This window comes from Micromesistius poutassou (genome assembly GCF_964030765.1).
Source record: "Micromesistius poutassou genome assembly, chromosome: 2".
NCBI classification, from domain to species: domain Eukaryota; kingdom Metazoa; phylum Chordata; class Actinopteri; order Gadiformes; family Gadidae; genus Micromesistius; species Micromesistius poutassou.
Window position 1 is genome coordinate 11,641,431 of NC_140272.1, and position 24,808 is coordinate 11,666,238.

At 48.0% G+C, this 24,808-nt stretch overlaps 1 protein-coding gene across 1 annotated transcript in view; it reads left to right on the top strand.

Moving 5' to 3' along the window:
• plxna1b (plexin A1b) overlaps positions 1-24,808 on the top strand; it is a 142,393-nt gene that overhangs the window by 112,183 nt on the left and 5,402 nt on the right. Inside the window, 13 exon segments of the mRNA XM_084463656.1 lie at positions 248-371; positions 635-746; positions 749-770; positions 3,214-3,381; positions 6,839-6,932; positions 8,042-8,278; positions 9,892-10,035; positions 11,344-11,578; positions 15,483-15,625; positions 17,524-17,780; positions 20,887-20,953; positions 23,345-23,491; positions 24,338-24,497. Coding sequence (XP_084319782.1) covers positions 248-371; positions 635-746; positions 749-770; positions 3,214-3,381; positions 6,839-6,932; positions 8,042-8,278; positions 9,892-10,035; positions 11,344-11,578; positions 15,483-15,625; positions 17,524-17,780; positions 20,887-20,953; positions 23,345-23,491; positions 24,338-24,497 — 1,910 coding nt within the window.

Sequence of the window (24,808 nt, forward strand, 5' to 3'; positions counted from 1 at the left end):
CAGTATATTGTTTAGTCTCTGGAATGTATTGTCACCTTATATTAATACAGGTGGACACTACCTTTTGCTCCCTCTTGCTGTCTAATACGTATTATTGTTTGGGTGTCGAGTGCCATTCAATAAAATGTCCTCTCTCTCTCTCTCCTCTCTCTCTCTCTCTCTCTCTCTCTCTCTCTCTCTCTCTCTCTCATCGTCTCTCTCTCTCTCTCTCTCTCTCTCTCTCTCTCTCTCTCTCTCTCTCTCTCAGGATTGTGTGTCGGCTGGCTGACGCGACAGGCTACGGTGTGCAGGACGCCCGCGTGGAGGTGTGTGTGCGGGACTGCATCCACCCCGACTACAAGGCCACCTCCAGCAAGTCCTTCACCTTCGTGGTAAGTCGACGCGGCGAGTCCCTGTCGTCATGTGCACGTCAAGACACTGAAGCAGCATTCCTACCACGTGGCGTGCACCAAGGCTCGGACTGATCACAGTTAACCAGCATTCACCTCCATTCAAACCGACCCACTGATGCGGGGCCGAGACGCCTCTTTTCAGTTGCGCTACTGAACGTTTTTGGACTAGGCGAAGTGAACTGTGTAGTAATCTCTCCTCTTCGCAACATGACTGACCCCATGCTCTGTTTGTCCCTCCTCAGTCGCCGTACTTCACCCGGGTCCATCCGGCCAACGGGCCGTTGTCGGGGGGAACCAAGATCACCATCAAAGGAAATAGCCTGAACGCCGGCAGCGCCGTGGTCCTGAAGATCGGCTCCACTTCTGCCGCTTCGAGAGGTGAGGACCCCGGTCCACGGTCCACTGCGGAACCAGACTTAACTGGACTCTTGCTGTCGCTCTATCACTCTCACCGTACCTGTGCTTTCCCACTTCTAAAAGCGGAGATGTAAAATGAAATTGTAATGATCTGAGTGTAGCGCATTTGTTATGGTTGTTATTATTAATGGCTGGTATTTGTGAATCTCATGATAGCTGTTTGAAGTCATAATCATTTTGGACCACCTTCCACACAATCAGTTCAGGCTATGGAAATGTGTTCTATTTAAGGACCGCACATTGATGGAGATTTGTATAGATGTTTTAACGTTATTATATACATTTAAATGAGTGTCCTGCCATCTGGAGTGTGAATCCATCCATCCACACAACCATGCTTCATTAAATAGAAAAAAATGAATGAAATATGACTATTATAGTAATAGTTATAGTTGTGGGCTCAATAAACCTACACTTAAGTCAATTTTCTGCTCATGTTTCTACTAATGGTATCCGCTCAGCGATGACTCAGTTGGGTTGACAGAAGGTGCCAGAATGTCTGCAATCAGGGAGACACAGATCCAATTTGATATGTGGACACCTTTTATATTCGGAGCCAAGAGCCGCTTTGTCTTTTCCCTTGCTTTGTTTTGGGGGTTTTTGAGTATTTTCTGGCAACCCAACAGAGAGATGCATTCTGTTCTACATCCAATCATGAACAGTGTCTGGCAGATGGCTGGGCGAAGGCACCTATCAGAGAACCGTGTTCAAACTTGTGTAGAAGAGGCATCTCATAGACTTGAATCCAGGAGAAATCTAGGGAGAAGCTAAAGAAGGCTTGAGCAAAGAAAGAAGCATGTATCAGAATCAAGTATAACAAAAAAAAAAGGAAATGGGCAAAGATTATCGAAGGAACAGAAGTGGTAGGATTTATATTTTGAATTGTTATCTTCCAACAGGTCAATCTAATGAGCTTGGGCCTTTGCAGCTCTGTTGTGTTTAAGGAGTGCACAAAGGGATTGAGGCAGAGGCCAATTTTAAGCATTGTGGCACGTTTCCCAAAAGGTGGACATAACATCTCTCTTATCTTGGCCTTTCATTCGTCGAGCAGCAATAACCTTTATGGCCAAAGTAATGAAGCATTTGAGTCCATCTCCTTTAATATGCTCTGTATTCAGCCAGCCCCGCGGTTTAATCAAAACCTATTTACCCCTACTCCCTCATCCTCTTATCTCTCTCGCTCTTTCTTTCTTTCTCTCTCTCTTTCTCTCCCTATATCCCTCTCTCTCCCCAACTCCTTCATTTCTATACCACTCTTCCTTTCCATACCCCCCCCTCCCCCCTCTCTGATCCACATTCTGGCGATGCCATGGAAACCGTGTCAGATACGTACGTGACTCCCCCCCCTCCCAAAACTGTGCTCACGGTGTTGTGAAAGCGGTTACCATGGCGACCTTGGCACAGGCGGAACGTGGCAACCAAAAAAAAAAATCCTCTCCTTTCATCTCTCATCCTCATTCCTCTGCTCTCCTTGCGCCCCCCCCCCCCCCTCCCCCCCCCCCCCCAGCCTCCACACACACATACACCACCCCCTCCCCTGCCCCCTCACAAACACGCATGCAGACTGATACTTAGCAGAAGGTGCCGTTGACATCACCACTGTGCGCAAGACGGCGGGGACGCCACCCCACCCACGTCTCCCTCCCCCATCCACCCATCCACACCTAGACACATCCCACCCTCCACCTTTCAACTTCCCCCCGTGTGCCGCCAACAGAGCACCCGGCAGAATAGCATTCTTTCGTCTCCTCTCTGTCATCCCGCCCCGCGATCCAACTTCCGCAGTAGATAACAGTTCGCCGGCGTTCTCCCGCCGCGATGCGAGTCACAGCGCGCACACACACGGCGCCTCTGTGCTGCCCTGAGCCCTGGTGCAGGGTTGAAGGAAAGGGATTCACAGCGTGTAAACTGCAGCGTATTAAGGTGGAGGATGAGTGTAAAAAAACTTTCTGGCAGACAAACCCAAATCTTCCTGAGAGGCCCAGCTGGCTGCTGGGGTGGGCACACACACACACACACAAGCACACACATACACACACACATACAAAAAAAAGACAGGTTGGATGAAGGGAGGGAGGAGTGTTGGAAAGGGTGAACGAGGGAAGAGGCATTCGTTGAAGGCATGTACCGGTACAGCAGTGTAATCTGGGCTGGGGGAGCCACAGCGACACACTGTCTGAAAGGCTGTGGTCTGCCAGGCTCCACACTCTGTGTGTGTGTTATATTGTTGTCATAAATACGTGTTGTCACTTCAAGAACTAAAGGACATTATTTTTCGGTTTATGCTCCCATGCCATAAACTACTTTTGCCTGTCTCTGTGGGTGACGTCGACCTAAAACTTTTCTCTGCGCTTCTGTTCCCCTTCTTGTTTCTCTCTCTCTCTCTTTCTCTCGCCCTCGCCAGGCGTAATGAGAAGGAAATAGTGTGTGTGACCCCGGCGGGCCTGGCCCTGGGCCCCACCCCGGTCATGGTGGACATCAATTCTGCGGAGCTCAGGAACCCCGAGGTGAAGTTCAACTACACGGACGACCCCACCATCCTGCGCATCGAACCGGACTGGAGCATCGCCAGGTAAGGACCCTCCATCGAAAACGCCTCGTAAGGCATCCAGGTTTGATACCCACCTGCAGTCATATGCTGCCTTCACTCTCCTGTACATAATGGCTTACAAGACTCTCACTTGTTTTTTTTTTAACTATGAGAAAGTTGCTTGCCGGTTCCCTGAAATGCTCCCTGAGTGAGGGTTTTAGCCAGGGTCCGCCACAGCAATATGTAATACTGTAATACGCTAGCCCGGTATTGTGTAAACGCTACACACTAACAGTGGAGTTTGACGCATCTATCGCCCAGAAGCACCGAAGGGGAGTTTCCCACTTTGTGTATTCACGGCTCGGTTGTGGCTTAGCCACAAATGACATTCTTTGCCTGCAAACATGGCCGACGTGTCTGAAACGTGAACTCTGGGTACAGTAGTTTGAGAAATGTCTTATTAAACGACGGTAGCACCTGGCCAAGTCCCACGACAAAATTAAATAACACTAAAACTTTGTTTTCTCCACGCACATTTTCTCTCATAACGCAGATATACAAATATAAACACACATTTTAAATTAAATTCCATCGTTGCGTTTCGAAAGTAAATCTTTTAGTAGCTTAACAGCTGGGCGAGGGGCTCCTGCAGCGGTGCTGCTTGATGAGTTTCGTGGAGTTTGTTGATGCGTCCGTTAATACCGCTTGACTTATTGAAATGAGGCTCCGTAGCCATGGGAAGATCTGCACTGTAAACACAAGCTGTAGTGCGGAAAGAAGATGAAGGTTGAGAAGAGGAAGAAGGAGAAGTAGAGAAGGGGGGGGGGGGCTTCCGAATGCTAATGGTCTCACTAGCATGACCTAGAAAGCAGTTATTCCCAGTTGCTGCCGAAGTTGACACATTTATGAGCTTTTAAGTTTTGTTTTGTCTTTTGTTTATTCCCCCTCCCCTTTTATAGTCCGTTGTTTTGTCATCTGAGATGATAACTGTATAGGGAGACGCGTACGTTGGTCTACTGTACTTCTACCATAGTTGAAGGGACATGCTTGTAATTGGAAGTAATTACCCATTAATGCGTCTACAATGGCGTTCATTTTCGAAAAAACTGAAATTCTAGTCTGAAACTAGTTGCGAGAATAAAGATTGAAAGAACGGCTATTCAGGGATATCATAGGGATACTGCTTGGCTATTAAGGGTTTGGGTCTGACCATAACAAGAAAACTTGGTTAGCCACAAGGCAGGGAAAAAAACTTCTCCTCTGGGGGGCAAAGCAAAGCAATTTTCAACGCATGCCTGTGAGGGGGGAGGTGAGAATTGCCGCAGCGCGTGACCGACTCTCCTTATGTGACAGAGGTGTGAGCGGACGGGAAGTGGCGTCCGGACAGGGGATGATTGAAAGGTAGCGGGGACCAAAGAAAACGGGAGAGAGAAAAGTGTCGGCAACATGCCTCGGCAGCGGCGCTGACCCGACGCCTCCGTGACTCTTGTTTGCAGTCTCGCTGCAGCTCTCCCAGAGGGGAGCCACAGAGTGTTCTCCCCGGCCAATCTCAGCCGTATTTACCAAGCTAAATTGTTGCTATGGCACCTCCACTGACCCTGACACCGGGGCCAATTCCAGGCAGACTTGCACTTTGCTTCTAATGTGAGATGCCCCGAGACTTCAGTCCCCTTAACCGGCTGCGGCGACTGGGGGGACATGCTTGATGCGCTTCAGCCTGAGCCGTTGGATGGGGTTGCAGATGCCCTATATGTTGTGGGGTGGCTTTCTGCACGACCTGCCGTACTGCACTTTGGCCGGCGCGCCGTGACCGCGTGCCTTCCTCTGACTACTTTAAAGGTGAATGAAGCCCAGCAAATGACGGACGTTGGCAGCTCGGCGGCTCTGTGTTTTCGAGCCAGCCACTATCCGCCCACTTCAACATCTGTCTCCCCAGCACCAGCTTGCTGGTTTCCCCTTCTCGGTCTGCCAGCTCCCCGGCCCCTCTCCCCCCCCGCCCCCCCCCCGGTCCACCATCAGGACATGGCCTAGCCGCTTCTCCAAGGCCTGGGCTTGGCTTTCTGTCGACACCCAAGACACACGCTCCATCTGCCCCCCTAGAAAACAAAGCCAACTGGCTGGATGTGTTTCTCCCTTTCTGCTCGCGGAGTGTATGCACACGCACACACACACGCACACACATGCATACACATTCGCACGCGTGTGTGTGAGACACATATTTCACCAAGCACAGGGGTTTGGTTCGTTAACTTGTTCCAGTAACGGCTTCAGGAACATCAGAGCCAATGAGATTTTTAATAGCTGCTCTCTTTAAAGTGTCCTTTTCTCTGCCTCAAATAATTGAGAGCGATTAAATAATTGGTCTGGTGGATTCCTAGGTTTTGGGTCATGTGAACACAGTTGCATTGTGTATTGTATCCTACTATACCGCAGCAGTGCAATGTAACCGGTTCACTTATATGCTGCGTTGCATTGCACTGTTGCTAAGTGACTGGTGGCTGATGTTGACAAAGCTTTGCAATAGGACTGAAGAGTATTGTTCTGTTTTGGGTTGATGCTTTTGCTGTGTTCATCATGCCATCACAGTAATCCCATGCAAGCAGACATTGTGGTCTCTTTGTGCCACTCTCCTGGTTCTTTAAGCGGTGAAATAGGTCCAGGAAATAGGTCCAACACCCCTCCCAGGTTGATTTTCAGGACAGATGTTCGATATTTACTTGGACTCCGCCCCTAATCCCCATCCAGGTTTAAGTAAGATTTGAACGTTCAGCCGAGAGCTTTATGTTTGCTATCATTACCTGTGAATGGGCCGCCATGAATAAGCTGGCAGAAGGCTGCAGCATAAGTATGGCATTACTGTTAAATTGACAACTGGAGGGCTTTCTTGGCAAACAAACACATGCACATGCAGATTTAGACTAAATCAGGGCAAATGTTGCTGGAAATGGGAAACTTGTATGGGATGACATCTGCATGCCACCATCAATATCTCCCTGGCCATGACTTCTGCACTGAAAAGGCTCAAATCCATTCAAAATCTAAGTTACTGATTGATGTAAGATGTATACAAAAGAAAGAATTGTATGGCTACATGCAAGTACACCTATCCACCTCCAACCTGTACCACAATGGACTGTTACAACTCAATGGTAAATCAATGGTAAATCAATGGTAGAGAAGCAAAAACGAGAAATGAACCCAAAAAATAAATAAAACGGCAACAGTTTTGATTCTAGCCGGTGCCACATAATCGTTGCCATTGTACCACTGAAACTTGGTCCTAATTATAACATTGGCCTAAAATATACAATTCTTATGCATCACTAACTTCATTGATCCAGTAGTCGGTGCCTCTTTAAATGAGCAATTAAGCAATGAGGCAGGTGATGGTTCTATAATTAAAAGTGGGATGCTTGTGTAATTGAAATGTCTTTTAGAAGAAAAGAAAGCTTTGCTTCTCTGTGATCGTGGTTGATGTCTTGTTTTCCTTATTCTGCAGTGGAGGAACTCTGTTGACCATCACCGGAACCAATCTGGCAACCATCAAGGAGCCCAAGATGAGAGCCAAATACGGGGCTGCCAAATCCGTCAACGTAAGTTGTTGAATTCAGCCACAAGCGCATGCTTCTTTCAACCACCCTAAACATGTCTGGCACAGCCTATGGAAGCAGCACATATTCAGGTTTGAAGACTCCCTCACTCTCTTGCTCCTTCTTTATGTCAGATATTCAGACGGTACACACATTTACGTTGGACAACATGCACACACCACACACACACACACACACGAGACCCCCTCGTTCACTCAGCCAAGGGCCTGTTTTCTGTATGCTTTTTGATGTTGAATTTTTTTTTTTTTAGCAGTTTAACCTTTGAAATGTCAACCAGCTATAAAGCCTTTCTGCCAAATTCCGTCCGCTTCACTTTGCTCCACGGGGCTTCGCTAACCTTTTTCCTCTCTCTCGCTCTCTCTCTCCTGCCCTCTACCTGCTGTAGAAGAAAGAAAACACATCCATTGTTACTGCCGTTCCATAACGTCCCTTTAATACAACCCCCCATGCAATTTATTTGCCTGGGTGTTTTTTTTCTTTCATTTACCTTCAAATCAGATCGTGTCATCGAGTGTCATCATCGGTTTTACGGACACAATTTTCACGTATGCTAGCAAAATTGCCTGTAACAAAAGACACGTGCACGTAAGAGGCGTCTCCCCTGAGGATTCCTTGGCATTGCTGTCGTAGCAGAAGTGGCTAGCGGACCGTGCTCTCCTGTTTCCATGTATGTCATTACTGTGTAATTTGATCTCCCCTGACTTGGTTGAATGCCTCACTCTAGAGGGAATTTGCAGATGATATCAACAGTGATTACGACACTGATGTTATAAGGCTGCTTCCCTCCCTCATCAAGGCCAGAGTCATTTAATCGCCAATATGTTGCAGCAATAATCAGCCTATGAGTCTTGATGCTTTATGCAAGGCTTCATACCGATTGGCATTGGTCTCATCGTAGTCAATAAAATGTAGAGGGTGACGGCTCTGCAGGAATCTCAATGCAGCATAATCATATTAAAGATATATTTATTATTATTCAGGGGTCTATTAAAGTGCTCTTTAAATGCTGTAAACACATTCTTATTTCTGTTCTCAAACATGAAACATCAACCACTCTCTGCTTACCTGTTCTTCCCTCTCCTCCTCTGCAGAACTGCACGGTGGTCAACAACACCGTGATGGTGTGTCTGGCGCCCTCTGTGGCCGCTTCGGAGAAGGGCTTCTCCGAGACCGGCAGCGGGCCCGACGAGATCGGCTTCGTCATGGACGACGTGCGCTCGGTGATGGTGGTCAACGAGACTTTCAGCTTCTACCCGGATCCCGTGTTGGAGCCCCTGAGCCCCACGGGCATGCTGGAGCTGAAGCCCAGCTCACCGCTCATCCTCAAGGTATGGAGCCGTCATGTTCTGTCTGCTTTAGCTGAAGCCATTGATAAAACGTTCAACCAGTTCCTTACTGTGAACAGTGGGTGTAAGAAAGGAAGGTAGGATGGGTAGATGGATGGTAGGTGGGGTATTTAATGTATGCTATGTACCCATGCAGGTTATCCTTCCAATACCTTTGAAAAGTGCCCAATGTATGGTGTCAATGATTAAAAAAATGTAAATTTTGAATGTTAGTTTTAGATTCACATCTAATCTGAATCATGGATCGATTGGGTGTATAATTGAAACACGAAAGCATCCAAGGCACGTCATATGAAAGAAAGATTTGACTGATATCAGGAAAACAATGAATGGAAATCATAGTCTTGACAGAAAAAAAACAACACTAAAGCTGAACACTATTCAAGCCATGACTCACCGCAATGTGAAAACTATTTTCTTTGGTGCAGTCTCTAACTGTGAGAAGAAGAGTACAGCCAGGCTCGGGGAAATGGTTCACAACATGCCATAGATGGCTCTCTGTCTCTGCTCTCCTTCCACTTTCCAACTCTACTCTCTTTCTCTTGGAGCTCCTCAGCTCATACTGTTATCTGGTGACTCATTACTGAAAGGTTCTGATCTGTGATACAGTGGAGAGAAAAAAAAAACTTCACAAATAAAGTATTTCTGTAATGGTTCCTCTAAATAAAGAGCCTAAACAAAAAACAATTCAAAGGTGATTCAGCCCTGACTCTACAGACCTTCATTCACATATCAAATAGGCTGTGAAGAATGAGTTCATAGCCCTATGTTTACTCTTAAGACATAAAGTGCCTTTGAATACAAAATGCATTTTTCTGTAAAACGCAGAGCAGCCACTCGCATCTTTTTGTCAAATCACTTCTCCCATTGATCTTCAAGCTGTTGAGGAGCGAGGAGGAAAATTACCACGCAATTTCACCAAATAAATAAAGCTCCCTTTTTTTCTGACCAATCAGGGTGGAGCAAATGGGAACATCCCTCTCCCCCAACCCACCCCCTTTCCGCCGCTACTCACAAACCGTAACTTTTAAATAAAGATTCCATAATGGAAAGCTTTGATTGCCCCGTTGTGCTCTGGATGGAGTGCCTCAAAAATAAGCAGCTCGCGAACGGCATCCTATTAAATGATTGCAGAGAAATTAGAAGCGTGCCATATTTTGCAAGCAATTAGTTCTTCCTCCCCCGCAAAGCCTTGTGGGTAAAGAGCTGTGGAGGTTGGAGGGAGGTTTCAGTGCAGGGACGGGGGATAGAGAAAATATAGTCTGACGTTTGTTATTTATTTGCTGTCTAACACAAAAGATGGAGCGACTTGTGGCTCTGTGAAAGTGCTTTGTGAGACTAGTTTGTCTGACATAGAAAAATCAAAGGTTATTGAGAATGTTAGATATTGCTCTTGTTGTCGCTCCCCCGTGTACCCATTCAATCACGGCCGTCACAACCAGCGGCTTTGAGTCACTTGCCTTCAAGTTCACATTGCAATGTCACGAACCTATTGTCCACATTTTGTGCAGGCATTTCTCTACCCTCATTAAGTGTTCCTGCCGGTGTTATTGCGAACTTTAGGTGTTGACGTTTATCTTGCTTGGTTGTCCCAGGGCCGTAACCTGATCCCAGCAGCGCCGGGCAACAGCAAGCTGAACTACACTGTGTTCATCGGAGAGACCCCCTGCATCCTCACCCTGTCTGAAAGCCAGCTGCTGTGTGAGTGGCCCAACCTGACAGGAGAGCACAAAGTCACCGTGAGTACATCTCATCCTTCTCCTATACCCCAAGAGGCTGTTCACCATGATGTTGTACTTTCACATTCAGAAGTGCTTCCTCTGAACTCCTTATTCTGGCTCAAAGCTACTTTCAAACAAAATATATTATATATTATATGTTTCCCGCTGTTCCTAATCCATATGTGTTCTACTTCACATGGCAATGCTGGATACATTGCAATATAGGATTCCCTTTTGGCATTCACATAAAACCAAGCACGGCCCCAAACACAGAATCCTACATGACCCTTTGCTCAAAGTAACGTCTTTGTTACCATTAGTGCCTTTTGAAAGGAGATTGAATGGAATTTGAGATTACAGTTCCCAATAGAGTTTGGCTGGGTGAGAGAGGTCCTTGCCCGCCATTACCCTCCCTGGCTGGGGCGCTCACAGACCCCTGACAGGGAGAGACAGGATGAGGTACAAAAAAAAAAGCAGAGCAGAGCAAATCAAAGCAAAGTCTTTTCAGTCAGGGGAGCTGGAACTGGCTTTAAAGCAAAATCTTTAAAGTTGCACTTAAAAGGTGTGTGTGTGTGTGTGTGTGTGTGTGTGTGTGTGTGTGTGTGTGTGTGTGTGTGTGTGTGTGTGTGTGTGTGTGTGTGTGTGTGTGTGTGTGTGTGTGTGTGTGTGTGTGTGTGCACGTTCTGACAGTTCTTAAGGCAGCCCAGGGCGATGTTTGCCACCACCTTCTGACCCCGTTACAAAGAGAACTAGTTAGGGGGATTTTGGGCTACATTTTCCCCAAGTTGGTTTAGCGAAAAATAGACACGTCACCCTTTTGTGACACACACACACACACACACACACACGCACACACACACACACACACACACACACACACACACACACACACAGGCGAAAATCAGAGGGGCTATCAAAACAGTGTTGTGGGTGGATTCATTATCCATGTCATTTATTTGTTATATTTCTGATGGATGAATCACGTATCCAGCAGTTCTATAGCTGAAATGGGGGGCCGGGGGGGGGGGGGGCACAGAGCCTGAAACCAAGAACTGCAAGTGGCGGAGTTACGACTCGTTTTATGTTTCCTTACTGAGATATTCCACCGCAGAACAACTCATTCAAGCAGGGCGTTTTAATAGGTGTATTTCTACAGGGGCCCCCTCTACATTGCCAGGAGTTCACGACTGCTGGCCGTGTTTTTGAAAAACAAACATGAAACAAAGGGGAAGCGATCCGAAGGGTTGATCCCCTCAAGCGCGTGGATGTCGATGCGTGACACGCAACCGTTAAAAAAAAAAAAACCTTCGTCCCCTCCCCATCCAGGTGCGTGTGGGGGGCTTCGAGTACTCCCCGGGCACGCTGCAGATCTACTCCGACAGCCTGCTCACCCTCCCGGCCATCATCGGCATCGGAGGGGGCGGCGGCCTGCTGCTGCTGGTCATCATCGTGGTGCTCATCGCCTACAAGAGGAAGTCCCGCGACGCCGACCGCACCCTCAAGCGCCTGCAGCTGCAGATGGACAACCTGGAGTCTCGAGTGGCGCTGGAGTGCAAAGAAGGTCGGTGTGGTTTGTGGGGGTGGTGGCCGTGGTGTCGGGTGGGGGGGGTTGGGGGTGGTCTTGGTGAGGTGAGGTGGGGGTGGTTTGTGGGGTGGTGGGCGTGGTGTTAGGGAGGTTAGGGGCCGGTATAGGTGGGGTGAGGAGATAAAAAGCAGCTGATGTTTCAAACCACTCCCTGGCATTCGTTTTTATGAATTAATTTGTATTTATATCCAATATTTAGTCTCTGATCATCTACTTTGCTCCATAACACACACACACACACACACACACACACACACATAGATATATGCATGTGCTACCTCTTGCACTTTCACTCCAGCAACCCATAGTTGTGTGCCAATTCACCCCCTGCTGTGCAGTGGCCATGGTGTGTGTGTGTGTGTGTATGTGTGTGTAGGGCTGGGTCTTGGTGTGTATCCAATGGAGCACTTTTGATCTCAGCCAGAGACCAGATGTTGCCTCTCTGGCCCATGAGAGGGAGAGAGACGACTGGCTGGTCTCTCTACCCTCCACAGTGAGATGGAGAGAAGGCCGGGTCAGGCGGGGGAATGTAAATAGGTTAGATGGATAGAAAGTGGAGCCGGGCAAGGGGCAGATGAAGAAGTAGAAAGGGTGGATGATCTCTGCTTCTGTGACGGGTTTGGCAGCAACCATAGGGCGAGACAGCGAGAGGGAGCCACAGAGAGAGAGAGAGAGAGCGCGATAGAGAGACATGGGTTTATTACCATATATTAATTTGGCAGAAGACGGCGCGCATCCAGCGGGACTCAACTGATGCTGGTGCTTGTTTGTTTGGCGCGCACGAGAGAGGGACAGATGGAGAAAGAGAGGGAGAGGGAGAGAGGGAGAGGGGGAGAGAGAGTGAGAGAGAGAGAATAATAGTGATAGACAAATATTATATACATCTATTCATGTTAAACTTAGATGAAAAGAGAGTTTATTACCAATAGATTTACAGTAGTATTAGCAGTCAATCATTATCAGTGCTAATACATTGTCCACCCAAATTTTGTGTAGTGCCTTTACCATAGTATGGAAATGTGATATTAACGGTTAGTATGTTATAATAACGGTACTGTTTTGTGTTCAATCTGGCCGTTTTTTCCAAATATCCCACTTGCTATTCAGGTGGGAGATTGAGAGAGTGGAACACCAGGGAGGTGGTGAGAGGAAGATGGAGGTACAGAGGGGTGGTGGGAGGGAGAGGTGGATAGAGAGTGGTACAGAAGGAAGATGGAGAGAGAGAGAGAGAGAGAGAGAGAGAGAACGAGATGGATGTAGTTGTAAAGAAGGAAGATGGAGAGACAGAGAGAGAGAGAGCCCGATGGAGTGGTACAGAAGGAAGATGGAGAGAGAGAGAGAGTGGGATGGATAGAGTGGTACAGAAGGAAGATGGTGAGAGAGAGAGAGTGTTGTACAGAAGGAAGATGGTGAAAGAGAGATGAAAGAGAGGTGTATATAGGTGAGAGGGGAGATGGATGGAGAGCGGTACAGAGGGAAGGGGATGAGAGAGGGAGGGAGAAAGAGAGGGAGTGGTACAGAAGGAAGGTTGTGAGAAAGAGGGGGGGAGAGAGAGAGAGAAAGAGGGAGTGGTACAGAGGGAAGGGGATGAGAAAGAGGGGGAGAGAGAGAGAGGGGAGGGGGAGGGAGTGGTACAGAAGGAAGGTGGTGAGAAGGAGGCAGGTAAAGCGAGAGAGTAGGAGGCAGATAAAGTTAAAAGATAAACTGGAATGCTTGGACCAGGGACGGATAGACGGCAGGGTGAGATTGAGCGAGGGGGAAGTATCGATCGGGCAGATGAGTGCAGGCCGGCGGCCCGGCAGGTGACCCCCGCTGTGCTGTGCAGTGCAGTGCTTTGTTCTTGTTTTTCCGGATTAGTTTTCCAAGCGGGTATGTCAGGGGGCCGCACAGCCATAGCCACAGCAGTTGAAGATATAGCCTAATATAGCGACGCACCTCGAATGGGCGCCGTGACTCGGGAGCGCCAACGCACGTCGCCGGCCGTATCTTGCGTCTCGCCAAAGAGCAGCGGCGTGATGGAGGTGGGGAACAGAGGGAACATCCTAGATTCTCAGGAGGGAGTGGAGGTGAAGGAGTGAGAGTGTGTGTGTGTGTGTGTGTGTGTGTGTGTGTGTTGTGGCGACCAGAGAGACTGATTACAGGGAGGGACACGGAGAGATGGATGCTGGGAAAGAGGAGGAGAGCAGGCTCCGGATGACAGAGGGGTGACCTCTGATGCGTCACTTTGAGGGAGGGAGATAGGGAGAGAGAGCGAGGGGGAACGGGGGTGACAGCAGCCATCTGTTAGTCTGGGCTCCGGTTCGGGGTTTGTTTTGGTGTGGATCCGTGCGTTGGTGTGTCCTGGATGACACCACATACAGCCATATAAACACACGCATGCACGTGCACACACACACAAGCATACACATACAAACACACTATCACTCACTACATACGGCCTGACACTATACAGCTATTGTTTTAAAAAAAGTTAATATATGTATATAGAATATAAAGGCATTTCACTATTTCTAAATCTTAAATTGAATAGGTACTAAAGGTATGAGGTTAGGAAGGGTCAAGCACATGCACTGGTGAAATAGTGTCGTTCTCTGCGAATATACACATACATTGAATTTACAAGCAGTTGTGTACCTGTTTGTCTTTCCGCACTAATGTGTGCAATACACATCCTGAAGTTCACCCAAGCCACTGCCTGCTATTCTCACCTTGAAATGTCACCTCGGAAATACCAAGGCTATTTTGGGCTCTTCTTCACTAAACAGTGGACACACACTGTGGCGCTCAATGACTATTCAATGTCTTCCCACAGAGGTTACTTTCACCATGAGCTGCACTTTAAATCCCAGTCATTCGGGGTGTTCAGTATACTTTCAGGAAATAGAGCTGTTGACCCCAGACGTGGGGTCACGACCACGTTACATCATGGGTCAGGAGAGTGTAGTGGGGGGGTTTGACTCCCAGCCGAAAGGCACAGGCTTTGATCCCCCATCGCCCAAGACCACTCGTAGCCATTCCCTTCTCCTTTAGAGACATGTTTCTGTGAGTCAGACTAATGATACATTTGGCAGTCTCCCAAATAGTTAACTAGATAGATAGTCTCACAATTCTGACTAGACAGATTGATATCTAAAGTCTGATTGCAGACAACCTCAAATCTGGGTGAACAAGACGTTTCACTTTCTTCCTCTTCACATTTGTTTACACCAATTATCTTGCCCAAGGGGCTGGGATCTTAAAGTGCACACAAACCAGGCCAACACTGGTAAATGGTAAACAAAAAGTGTAAAATCAACAAGATGTACACTGGCCATTATAGAAATGCACTTCAAACTTCCCCCCCCTCGCGCAAAGGACTTTTCTTGGGTAATGTATCTCTGTAACAAAACAACTAAAAGGTGTAACTTCCGCCCCCTTCAGTTTTTGGGTATTCTTCACAGGCTCCATGTCGTCTCCCTGCAGAACTATCCACCTTTTTCCAGGCTAAACAATGTGCGCCGCCATGACGACCATTTTCAATTTCTGGTTAGAAGCGAGAATACGTAGCTGGTAGTACTTTAGTGAGAGGATGAGTTTGGGCTCCACTTGCCATTTTGACCTAATGTAATATATAACTTTTAAAACTATTGCCGTAGCCTTCAAGATATGCGCTAGCGGTGCAAATGTGCTAGCCGCTATGTAAACAGCACTCGACCGGAAATGGAAAACAGGCGGGCCACTATGAATCATGGGAAATAGAATAGGTCGCGGAATGAGGTGGATAACATAGTAGAACTGCTGGATCCGAGATAAGAGTCTGGCAAAGGACTAACAATTACATAGCACATAAATCACCAGGATAAAGCACACGTATTGAACTGGTGCTCTCCTCCATCCGCAGCCTTTGCTGAGCTGCAGACGGACATCCACGAGCTGACCCAGGAGCTAGACGGAGCCGGCATCCCCTTCCTGGACTACCGCACCTACGCCATGAGGGTCCTGTTCCCGGGCATCGAGGACCACCCCGTGCTCAAGGAGATGGAGGTACTGGTCAGTAGAGCACTATGCATATTAAGTCCACACACACACACACACACACATAAACACGCATACACACACACACACACACACACACACACACACACATACAGGGACGTACGCATGCATAGACACACACACACTCCATCATGCAGAGACACGCATGCGCACGTGCACACACACACACACACACACACAAATTATATTCAGTCAGATGGAAGAGCTTTGTTTTCTTTGTCAGGATTTTGTTTTGTCAGGAAATGATCAATTGAGCTACAACTTTTGACTTTTAGCTCTTGCTAATTGTGCTTCTTTGCACAATAATCGACATAGTAGATTTAGATTGAGACAGTCAATGTTGCTTAAGATGTAAGAAGGTCTGTCAGCGTGTACGGCTTCCCAGAGACCTTTCTCGACGTCTTCCTCTTAGTTTTAGCTTCTTTAAGTTCAGTTTGCAAAAAGTTAGCCCTGGGATAACCTGCGGGCTATCAGACAACTTTGAGCCTTGAAGGCTGCTGTAAGCTGTAAGTTCAACGGCCCAGACCTTGGAGGAAGGAGAGAGTGCTAATGAGCTCGGGGTCGTACAGAAAGCCACTTGGCTCCGGCGGTGATAGCGGCGGGGGCAGGTGAGCGTGGCTACACGGTGCTGCAGAGCACGGCCGCTAAGCCAACAGTGAACTGAACTGATGGATCGAAGCCTTGATGGAACAAAGTGTCCAAAGGGCTGTAAGGAGAAAAGGGAAAAAGATCTAAAGCCCATGTTTCATGGGTTCTGCGGATAATGCACTTTTCCATTTTCGCTCATTTCTCAGGAGGGAACCCTCAATTACCTCCGTGGAAGTTGTGTCGCCGAGGCATTGTAATGCATTGACACTGATACGTACGCTTTCATTATTCTGGGGCCCCTACGCCACATACATCACACCCTAATGCACAGGCGTTGATACCCAGGTGACGTCCCGTGTTTGTGTGTGTGAATGGCGTTGTGCTGACTCTGTAAAGGCAAGGTGCTGAGACATATCTACCAGTGCTATCAACTGTATTCCTGCGGGATGGCCCCGGCGCTACATTGGATTTTCATTTGTATGGTCCAGGCAATCACAGGCCACAGTGGTGCACTAGCGGGCGGATCAATTTCTTATTACAGCATGAAGCTCCCCACTTTAAACCACCACCGCCACAAAACTCTCTCTCCTTCTTCTTACCTATATACCTCTGGCCCACACAAGCGCGCTCTCTCTCTCTCTCTCTCTCTCTCTCTCTCTCTCTCTCTCTCTCTCTCTCCTCCCTACAGGTTAACCTATGTCGCTCCCTCTCCCTCTCAACTTCTTCCCCATTGCATTAGTGTAAGAAGTTCCGAGCGATATAGTTGGGTGAACATGTACAGGAGGTGCAGAGATGGGAGTGATTTAGTAAAGGCACACAGAGGAGGGAGGGAGGGAAAGATGGAGTAGAAAAGGAAGAAGGAAATGATCAGAAGTGGAGCTTTTCAAAACCCGTTTGCCACTACTCTGGTACCCTTGGTTTCCTGTGCATTGCAAAACAGTAAAGTACAGGGATGGGCCTCCTGTTATAAAGCGCACTCATTCACTCTGCCATTGTGCAGGACTCGTTCATTGTGCTCTGTGGATGCATCAAAATGGCTGTAAAATAACTACTTCCTCCCCCTCTCTCTCTCGCTCTCTCTGCATTTCTCTCTTATCTCTCTTCTCTCTTGCCTCTTATCTCTCTCCCCTGTATCTCTTCTCTCACTTTGTCTCTTATCTCACTCTCATCCCTATCCCACTCTTTCCCTTTCTCTCTTTCCTCTCTCCATCTCACCCTTATGCTCATCTCCCTCCATCCCTCCCAACCCCCCCCCCCCCCCCTCTCTCTCTCTCTCTCTCGATCGCCCACCCGCCCAGGTGCAGGCCAACGTGGAGAAGGCCCTGACACTGTTCGGCCAGCTGCTCACCAAGAAGCACTTCCTGCTCACCTTCATCCGCACGCTGGAGGCCCAGCGCTCCTTCTCCATGCGCGACCGCGGCAACGTGGCGTCCCTCATCATGACGGCGCTGCAGGGCGAGATGGAGTATGCCACCGGCGTGCTCAAGCAGCTGCTCTCCGACCTCATCGACAAGAATCTGGAGAGCAAGAACCACCCAAAGCTCCTGCTGCGGAGGTAAGGGGCCGGGCCCCCCAGTGGGACCCCCTGCAGTCAGTGTCCAACCGTCCTGGTCTTAGAATGTCTTTTGTTTAGTGTGTGTGTGTGTGTGTGTGTGTGTGTGTGTGTGTGTGTGTGTGTGTGTGTGTGTGTGTGTGTGTGTGTGTGTGTGTGTGTGTGTGTGTGTGTGTGTGTGTGTGTGTGAGAGAGAGAGTGACCACGTTTGTGAGTGTCTTTCATAGCGCGTTGTGTTTAATTATTCAGAATTACTGCGAAAAGTATCGGCGACGAGATGGCGAACAGCCAAAGGCTTTTATGGTACAGGCACGAGGCATGAATCTCTTCTTCTACACGATTTGGACAGAATGGGTTATCGGTCAGGGCAATTTACAGGCATGTTGGTCATTGTGTCACACCCTGGCTATTCATGTCGTTGCACACCGACTCACTAACACTGCGTTCACACTACATCCTTCCGTTGACGGATCTGATTGACTTTGCATGGGGGCGCTCTCGAAATGCATTGTGGGTCCGTCCGTTCTGGCGGCTCCGTTGCTTGCGTCAAAAAGTGGAGAAACGTTCAACTTTTCAGGCAGCGACAGATATGTTGGCTAATCAGATCGCGTTACACGCAAATATACGCAGATACACTGTCTAATGAAATCGCCTTTGTAATACAACCCGGGAAAATTGGTGGATACATCAAAAAGGCCCCAACCGTCAGAGGTAGTGTGAACGCGGCGAGCGTATCTCCAGGTCTCCATAAAGCCGATATGTGTTCCGGGTCAATAGAGCTAACACACCGACCGCCATGATATCCGCTTGTGAGGACATCACTTCCATCTCTTAGGCTGTTGTCCAGCTCATTCTCTATTATAGCCCTGTTGGAATAAGAATGCAGGGATGTGAAAATGTAGCATTTTACTGTACCTTCTCTCTCCATCTGTCTGTCTGTCTCTTTCTCTCTCTCTATCTCTCTCCGTCTGTGTGTGTGTGTGTGTCTCTCTCTCTCTCTCTCTCTCTCTCTCTCTCTCTCTCTCTCTCTCTCTCTCTCTCTCTCTCTCTCTCTCTCCCCCTGCTCGCTGCGTAACCTTCTATCTCTCTCTTCACCCTGTCCCTGTCAGAGAGGATTACACCCCTGAGCAAACACACTCCCTGCAGAGCCAGTCAGACTGCAGAGACCTCTCCCGTGCTTGCTTGTGTACACACACACGCAGACACTCACACATTCACATACACACACACACACACACACACACACACACACACATATATACAAACATACCCACAAATGAGCAGGTAAAGAGGAAAAGGTAGAAAGGTTAGGCGTTGACGATGGGAGGGTGTGATTGGCCGGAGGGGAAGCCATAAATATCAGGTGGAAGGAAACAGCGAGGGCAGGGCAGGGGCGGGTTGAAGGGATGATTGACAGGAAGAGGAAGAGGACAAAGCATCCAGGGGGAGATGTGACCAGGATGAAGATGGACAGAGAGGGAGAGAGAGGGGAGGAAATGATAAGAAATGGCAGTATGAAGGTTGAGGTTACAGAAAAGACCAAAGAATATTTGCGGCTATTCTTTAGCAAGAATAACAAATATGTATACTAAATGTATACTGTTATAGAAAAAGCCCAGGGGAGTCCCCTCTTCCGCTTTTGTATCCCTGAGTTGTAACTGTCGATGGTAAACCCTAACCTCGGGACGTTCGACGCAAACCATTCCAACGGAATAGAGCTCTCGCTCGGAAGCTTCTGGAGCGTATTGACATGAAGCCACGGTGGCCACCAGCGTGTGCCGTTCAGGTGCGTCGACCTACTCCATTTTGTTCTGCTGACCGTTCCCCAGCTGCCTCTTCTCCACCTACTTCTCGCCAGTTGTGCACAAAGCCAACAGAGAGAAAAATGAGAAGGATCGCAATTGACGCTGCAGAGTCCAAGAGCACACCACGGAGAGAGAGCAAACGTTGGACCTCATGCGGGGCTCGTCTTATACAACCCGTGAATCCTAAACGTCGCTCTACTTCCCTCCTCTCCTCTTCTTCTTCTTCTTCTTCTTCGCCTATTCCCTTTTATTTTAGTGTATCGCTTCTCCATTCCTGCCTCATGAAAAAAACATTTGCGTGCACAGTGAACTAGAAAATACCCCGGTCCCGAGAGAGGGAGGGAGGGAGGGAGGGAGGGAGACGAAATATAAAAAGGTCACGCATACATGAAGCCATGTTGGGGAACGTGGCACAAAGGAAGCCTAGTTAGTCAACCAAGTAACTGATCGGCAAACTTACCGGAAACCTCCAGCGCGATCCATATCCATCTGCCCATCCATCTCTCTCGCTCTCTATGTTCTGCTGGAGATGGATGATGCAAGTGAAACGTTGACTGAGTATAATTATAAAAAAAAGAATAATAAAACGCTCAGACTGCAATCGCCAACTGCAAACGCCATTAAAAACCCTGGCAATGATCTTTCATATAGCTGTTGAACTAATTAGATACAATGAGTTAATTACAATGGCTGTTAATTGCTGTGCTTTATTTGTATGCCGTGCCCATGCATGTGTGCACGCTTGCGTGTGCACGCTTGCGTGTGTGTGTGGGTGTGGGTGTTTCTGTGTCGGCTGCTGTGCAGGTCTTGAGGTTCCCCTCATTACATGCCAGGTTTGTGATTAACAAGGGAAGTTGGCGTATTATACTAATTGCTGTTGTTGTTGTTTTTTTCTCTGCTGTATTTTTTCTTTAATGAAGACGGGTGTGATCGGTTAGGGGGAAATTAAATTGGTATTGTGGGGGGGGGGGGGGGGGGGGGGGGGGATGGTGAGTGAGGTTTGTTATACCACGCTAATTGTTTGTGTGTGATGTAGGAGGAAAGCCTCCGTTATGTTTGAACTCTAGCAACACACACACTTACACACACACACAGATCAGTGTGGGGATGGGGCTGGAGTGTTCGTCTCTTTGAAGTACTTGCAGGTATGAAAAAAGACCGCCGGTGATGCAAGTATAAACATATGCCTACAGGTTGAAACCGAGGGCATACTACTACTACTACTACTGTTGTGATGGAGCAAGGACACATTTGGACTGACTCTTATTCACCTCTGTCGACCTCCCTCTCGCTCTCTCTCCCAGGACCGAGTCTGTTGCTGAAAAGATGCTCACGAACTGGTTCACCTTCCTGCTGTACAAGTTCCTCAAGGTAAGAGTACTTGTACTGAGATGTACTTTCTGCGGACAGGTGTACGTGTGTGTGCGTGTGTTTCTACCTACTAAAGCTTAACTTCCCACTGATACTCTGAAAGTAGGAAAGCTATCGCAGTGCTCCCGCTTATTTCACTCTTTTAAAAAAACATTCAGGCTGCATATCTCTCTTCGTCTCTTCCTCTTTCGACTTCTCTCTCTCTCTCTCTCTCTTGCTCTCTCTCTGCCCTCTGGCTCTGTTTTTCAAATGGATGGGGGATAGAATGAGTGTGGTTCGCGCCGCGGTGAAATCTCCACACACAGCCTGTTGGTGGTGGTGGTGGAGCTAACCAGCCTAGTAGCCACACACCGCGGTGGTCCGGCGTCAGCCAAGAACAGACCTTGGGCTGGACCGTCCACCCACCAGGCGGCCTGGGGGAGGGCACACACACACAATCTGTGTCGATGTGTGCGCACGAAGCGTGCATGTAAACGTGCAAGGCCCCCCCTGCTGGCATTTGAGATTATGCAGTCTACTCGGTGTGACTGACCAATCAGAAGCAATCATTGGCCCGTATGCACGGTTATAAATGCACCGTGCACAGTGATATGTGGTGGAGCGAGGGAAAGTGAAATGTAATAAAACATATTGAAATAAATTGCACTACATAAGAGAAATATGGTGACATATATACAGGGATAATTACTCTACTCTAATTTTAAAAAGTATGTCGTCGACGTTGCTAAAGCACAGGGAAGATGTAGACCGTGAGTAGTTGACGCATATCCATAAATAGTTTGCGAATTGTGAGTTGTGGGAGTTAGGTGGTGGGTAATATTTAGAAAAGGAGAGGAAAGAATGGTGTGAAAGACGAGGAAAAGGAAAGGGAGTAGGAACTGAGAGGCCTACCCACAGTCAGCAGATATGTATGTGGTTCATAATTAACAATCTCCACCAATCTACTTCGCCCGATTCGCAGAGTGACACATGCGATGACTTGGCTGATCTGATTCTGTGATAACTCAACAGTCGAGTCCGCCTTACGCAGCGTTTTGTTTCACCTGTTTCAACAGACGACTGAACAACCAGAGAAAGTGAATTAAAAGTGCCAACGTAAAAAATGGAAATGGATATGGTAGAAAAAAAATGTGCACAAAAAATGAAAGAAGTCAGATTGTCCTGAAAATAGCCCATTGACTCCGCTGTGTTTGTTGGAGAATAATCCTTTGGCCTGCTGCTCTTATCCGGAAACCCAGGAATATGAGACCCCTAGTTAATGAAACGGGGAAATGGCTCGGAAGAAACGCAGACGCTGCCAAGATGCAGGGCAGACGCCACTTGGTCAGCAATCAGGGCGACGGTACAGGAGGAGGGAGAAGGAGAGGAAGAGGGAGATGGAGAAGGAGAGAGGGAAAAAGGAGAGATGGAGAAGGAGTCGTGGAGAGAGGGAGATGGATACAGGGAGAGGAAGAGAGGGAAAAAGAGAGATGGAGAGAAGGAGCGAGGGAGAAGGAGAGAGGGAGATGGAGAGATGGAGAGAGGGAGCGAGGGAGAAGAAGAGATGGAGAGAGGGAGCAGGAGGAGAAGAAGAAAGGGAGCAGCAGAGAGGGAGATGGAGAGATGAAAAGAAGGAGAGAGGGAGCAGGAGAGATTGAGAGAGGGAGCCGGAGAGAGAGATGGAGAGAGGGAGCAGGAGAGCGAGAGAGGCCCCAGTGCTCGTTGCCCAGCCGACACGTCTCACACACCAAAGTGCTTCTCCAAGCGTATTCTCACTCCTCTGTCATTAACCTTCTATTAACTCCTCCATCAACTGCCACTCACTCAACTAGGCCTCACTCAGGTCCTCCGTATCTCCTTTTCCTCTCCCACTTTCTAATTTTCCCTCTTTTTCGGTTTCCTTCTCGTGCACGCCATTATGCACCCTAAAAGACAAAGGGGGGGTGTCTGTCTGTCTGTCTGTCTGTCTGTCTGTCTGTCTGTGTGTGTGTGTGTCTGATGATGTCAAGGCCTCGTCACTTAGTGTGAGAGTTTGGAAGAATGTTGGAAGTGCCAAGAGCATTCAATAAATTTACTGCCCTTAGTTGTATGTTGTTGTTTGTCTTTTATTCACCATGCATGATCCCTCCATCCCTCTCTCTCTCTGTATGTTTCTCTTGTTCTGTGTGTTTTTCTCTCTATCCCTCTCTCCTTCTCTCTGAACCTCTCTCTATTCCTCTCAATCTCCCTCCCTCCCTCTCCCTACTCTGTGTATCTCTCTCTCTCTCTCTCTCTCTCTCTCTCTCTCTCTCTCTCTCTCTCTCTCTCTCTCTCTCTCTCTCTCTCTAACCTGTGTGTATCGTCTCTCTCCCTACTCTCTGTCGTTGTCTCTCTCTCTAACCTGTGTGTATCTCTATGTCTCTCTCCCGTCAGGAGTGTGCCGGGGAGCCCCTCTTCATGCTGTACTGTGCCATGAAGCAGCAGATGGAGAAGGGTCCGATCGACGCCATCACGGGCGAGGCCCGCTACTCGCTCAGCGAGGACAAGCTCATCAGACAGCAGATTGACTACAAGACCCTGGTCAGTACTGCAGCGCTACTCACACACACAAATAATCACGTTATCGACGAATGGAATGTTTTAGTGATGCGGTAGTGGAGGGGGTGAGAGGCGTGTCTGAGGAGGTGATGTCGTTCGTAGTTGTAGAAGAAGAGTGTGCAGGCGGACGAGCGTCATCTCTGCAAGTGATTGAACTCGCAGAGCGAGGGTGGATATAGTTGGTTGAACTTGAGATCATTAAAACAGCAAGTCATTAAATAGCAAGAAAAAAAAATTAATTGGCAAGATTTAGTCTAGCGCTTCTTTAGGTGGTGTGATTTCAAAATCCAGGCTTTTTTATTCATCTTTTGATTTTCACATTTTTTCACATTTTTTAGATTTTTCTTCTTCTTCTTCTTCTTCTTCTTCTTCTTCTTCGTCATCATCATTCCGACAAAGGATTCAATAATGAAGGGGACAGTTGTGTCTTCATCACATTAAAGACCACCCGGTGCATTGATTAATTATCCAGAATTCATTTCAAGATAAATAAGTTAAACAATCCAGAGACTGAATAATTCAACGCTTTTAAATGGGACATTTAATAAAACAGTTTATTGAATAAAAGAACAACTAAATGGGTTAATACATTATTTAAATATGCAAAGGGCTCAAATTATGAATCAATTATTTGCTCCTTCGGGACACCAGCTATGCCACATTGATCCGTTTAAGACCATGTGACGCCTACATGGTCACAGGCCTTACATCTCCGACCCCCACGGTGCACGATGATCTGGGAGGGCGGAGCCTATCCTCGCTTATTTTGCTATGGAACCAATCACAAACCTCCTCTCCTTATGACCCGCCCCGCCCCGCCCCCTTCAGACGCTGCACTGTGTGAACCCGGAGAACGAGAATGCGACGGAGGTGACGGTGAAGTGTCTGAACTGCGACACGGTGACGCAGGTGAAAGAGAAGCTTCTGGATGCCGTGTACAAGGGGACACCCTACTCCCAGCGGCCCAAGGCTGCGGACATGGACCTGGGTATGCACTGGAACTCACTCACTCACACACACACACACACACACACACACACATACATGGGCCTGGGTGTGTAATGGATCACACGCACACACAAACACACACACACTGTACTCACCGAAGACCCAAGGCTTCATACATGGACCCACATAGACAACATTCATATTGACAATACACACACATGTTGAATACAGACACACACACACGTACAAGACACACATATGGACAATACATGCAGATGTTCAATACACACATAAACAATTCACATCCACACATCCACACACATGCTCTTTCATATTGACCTGCAGAACTGA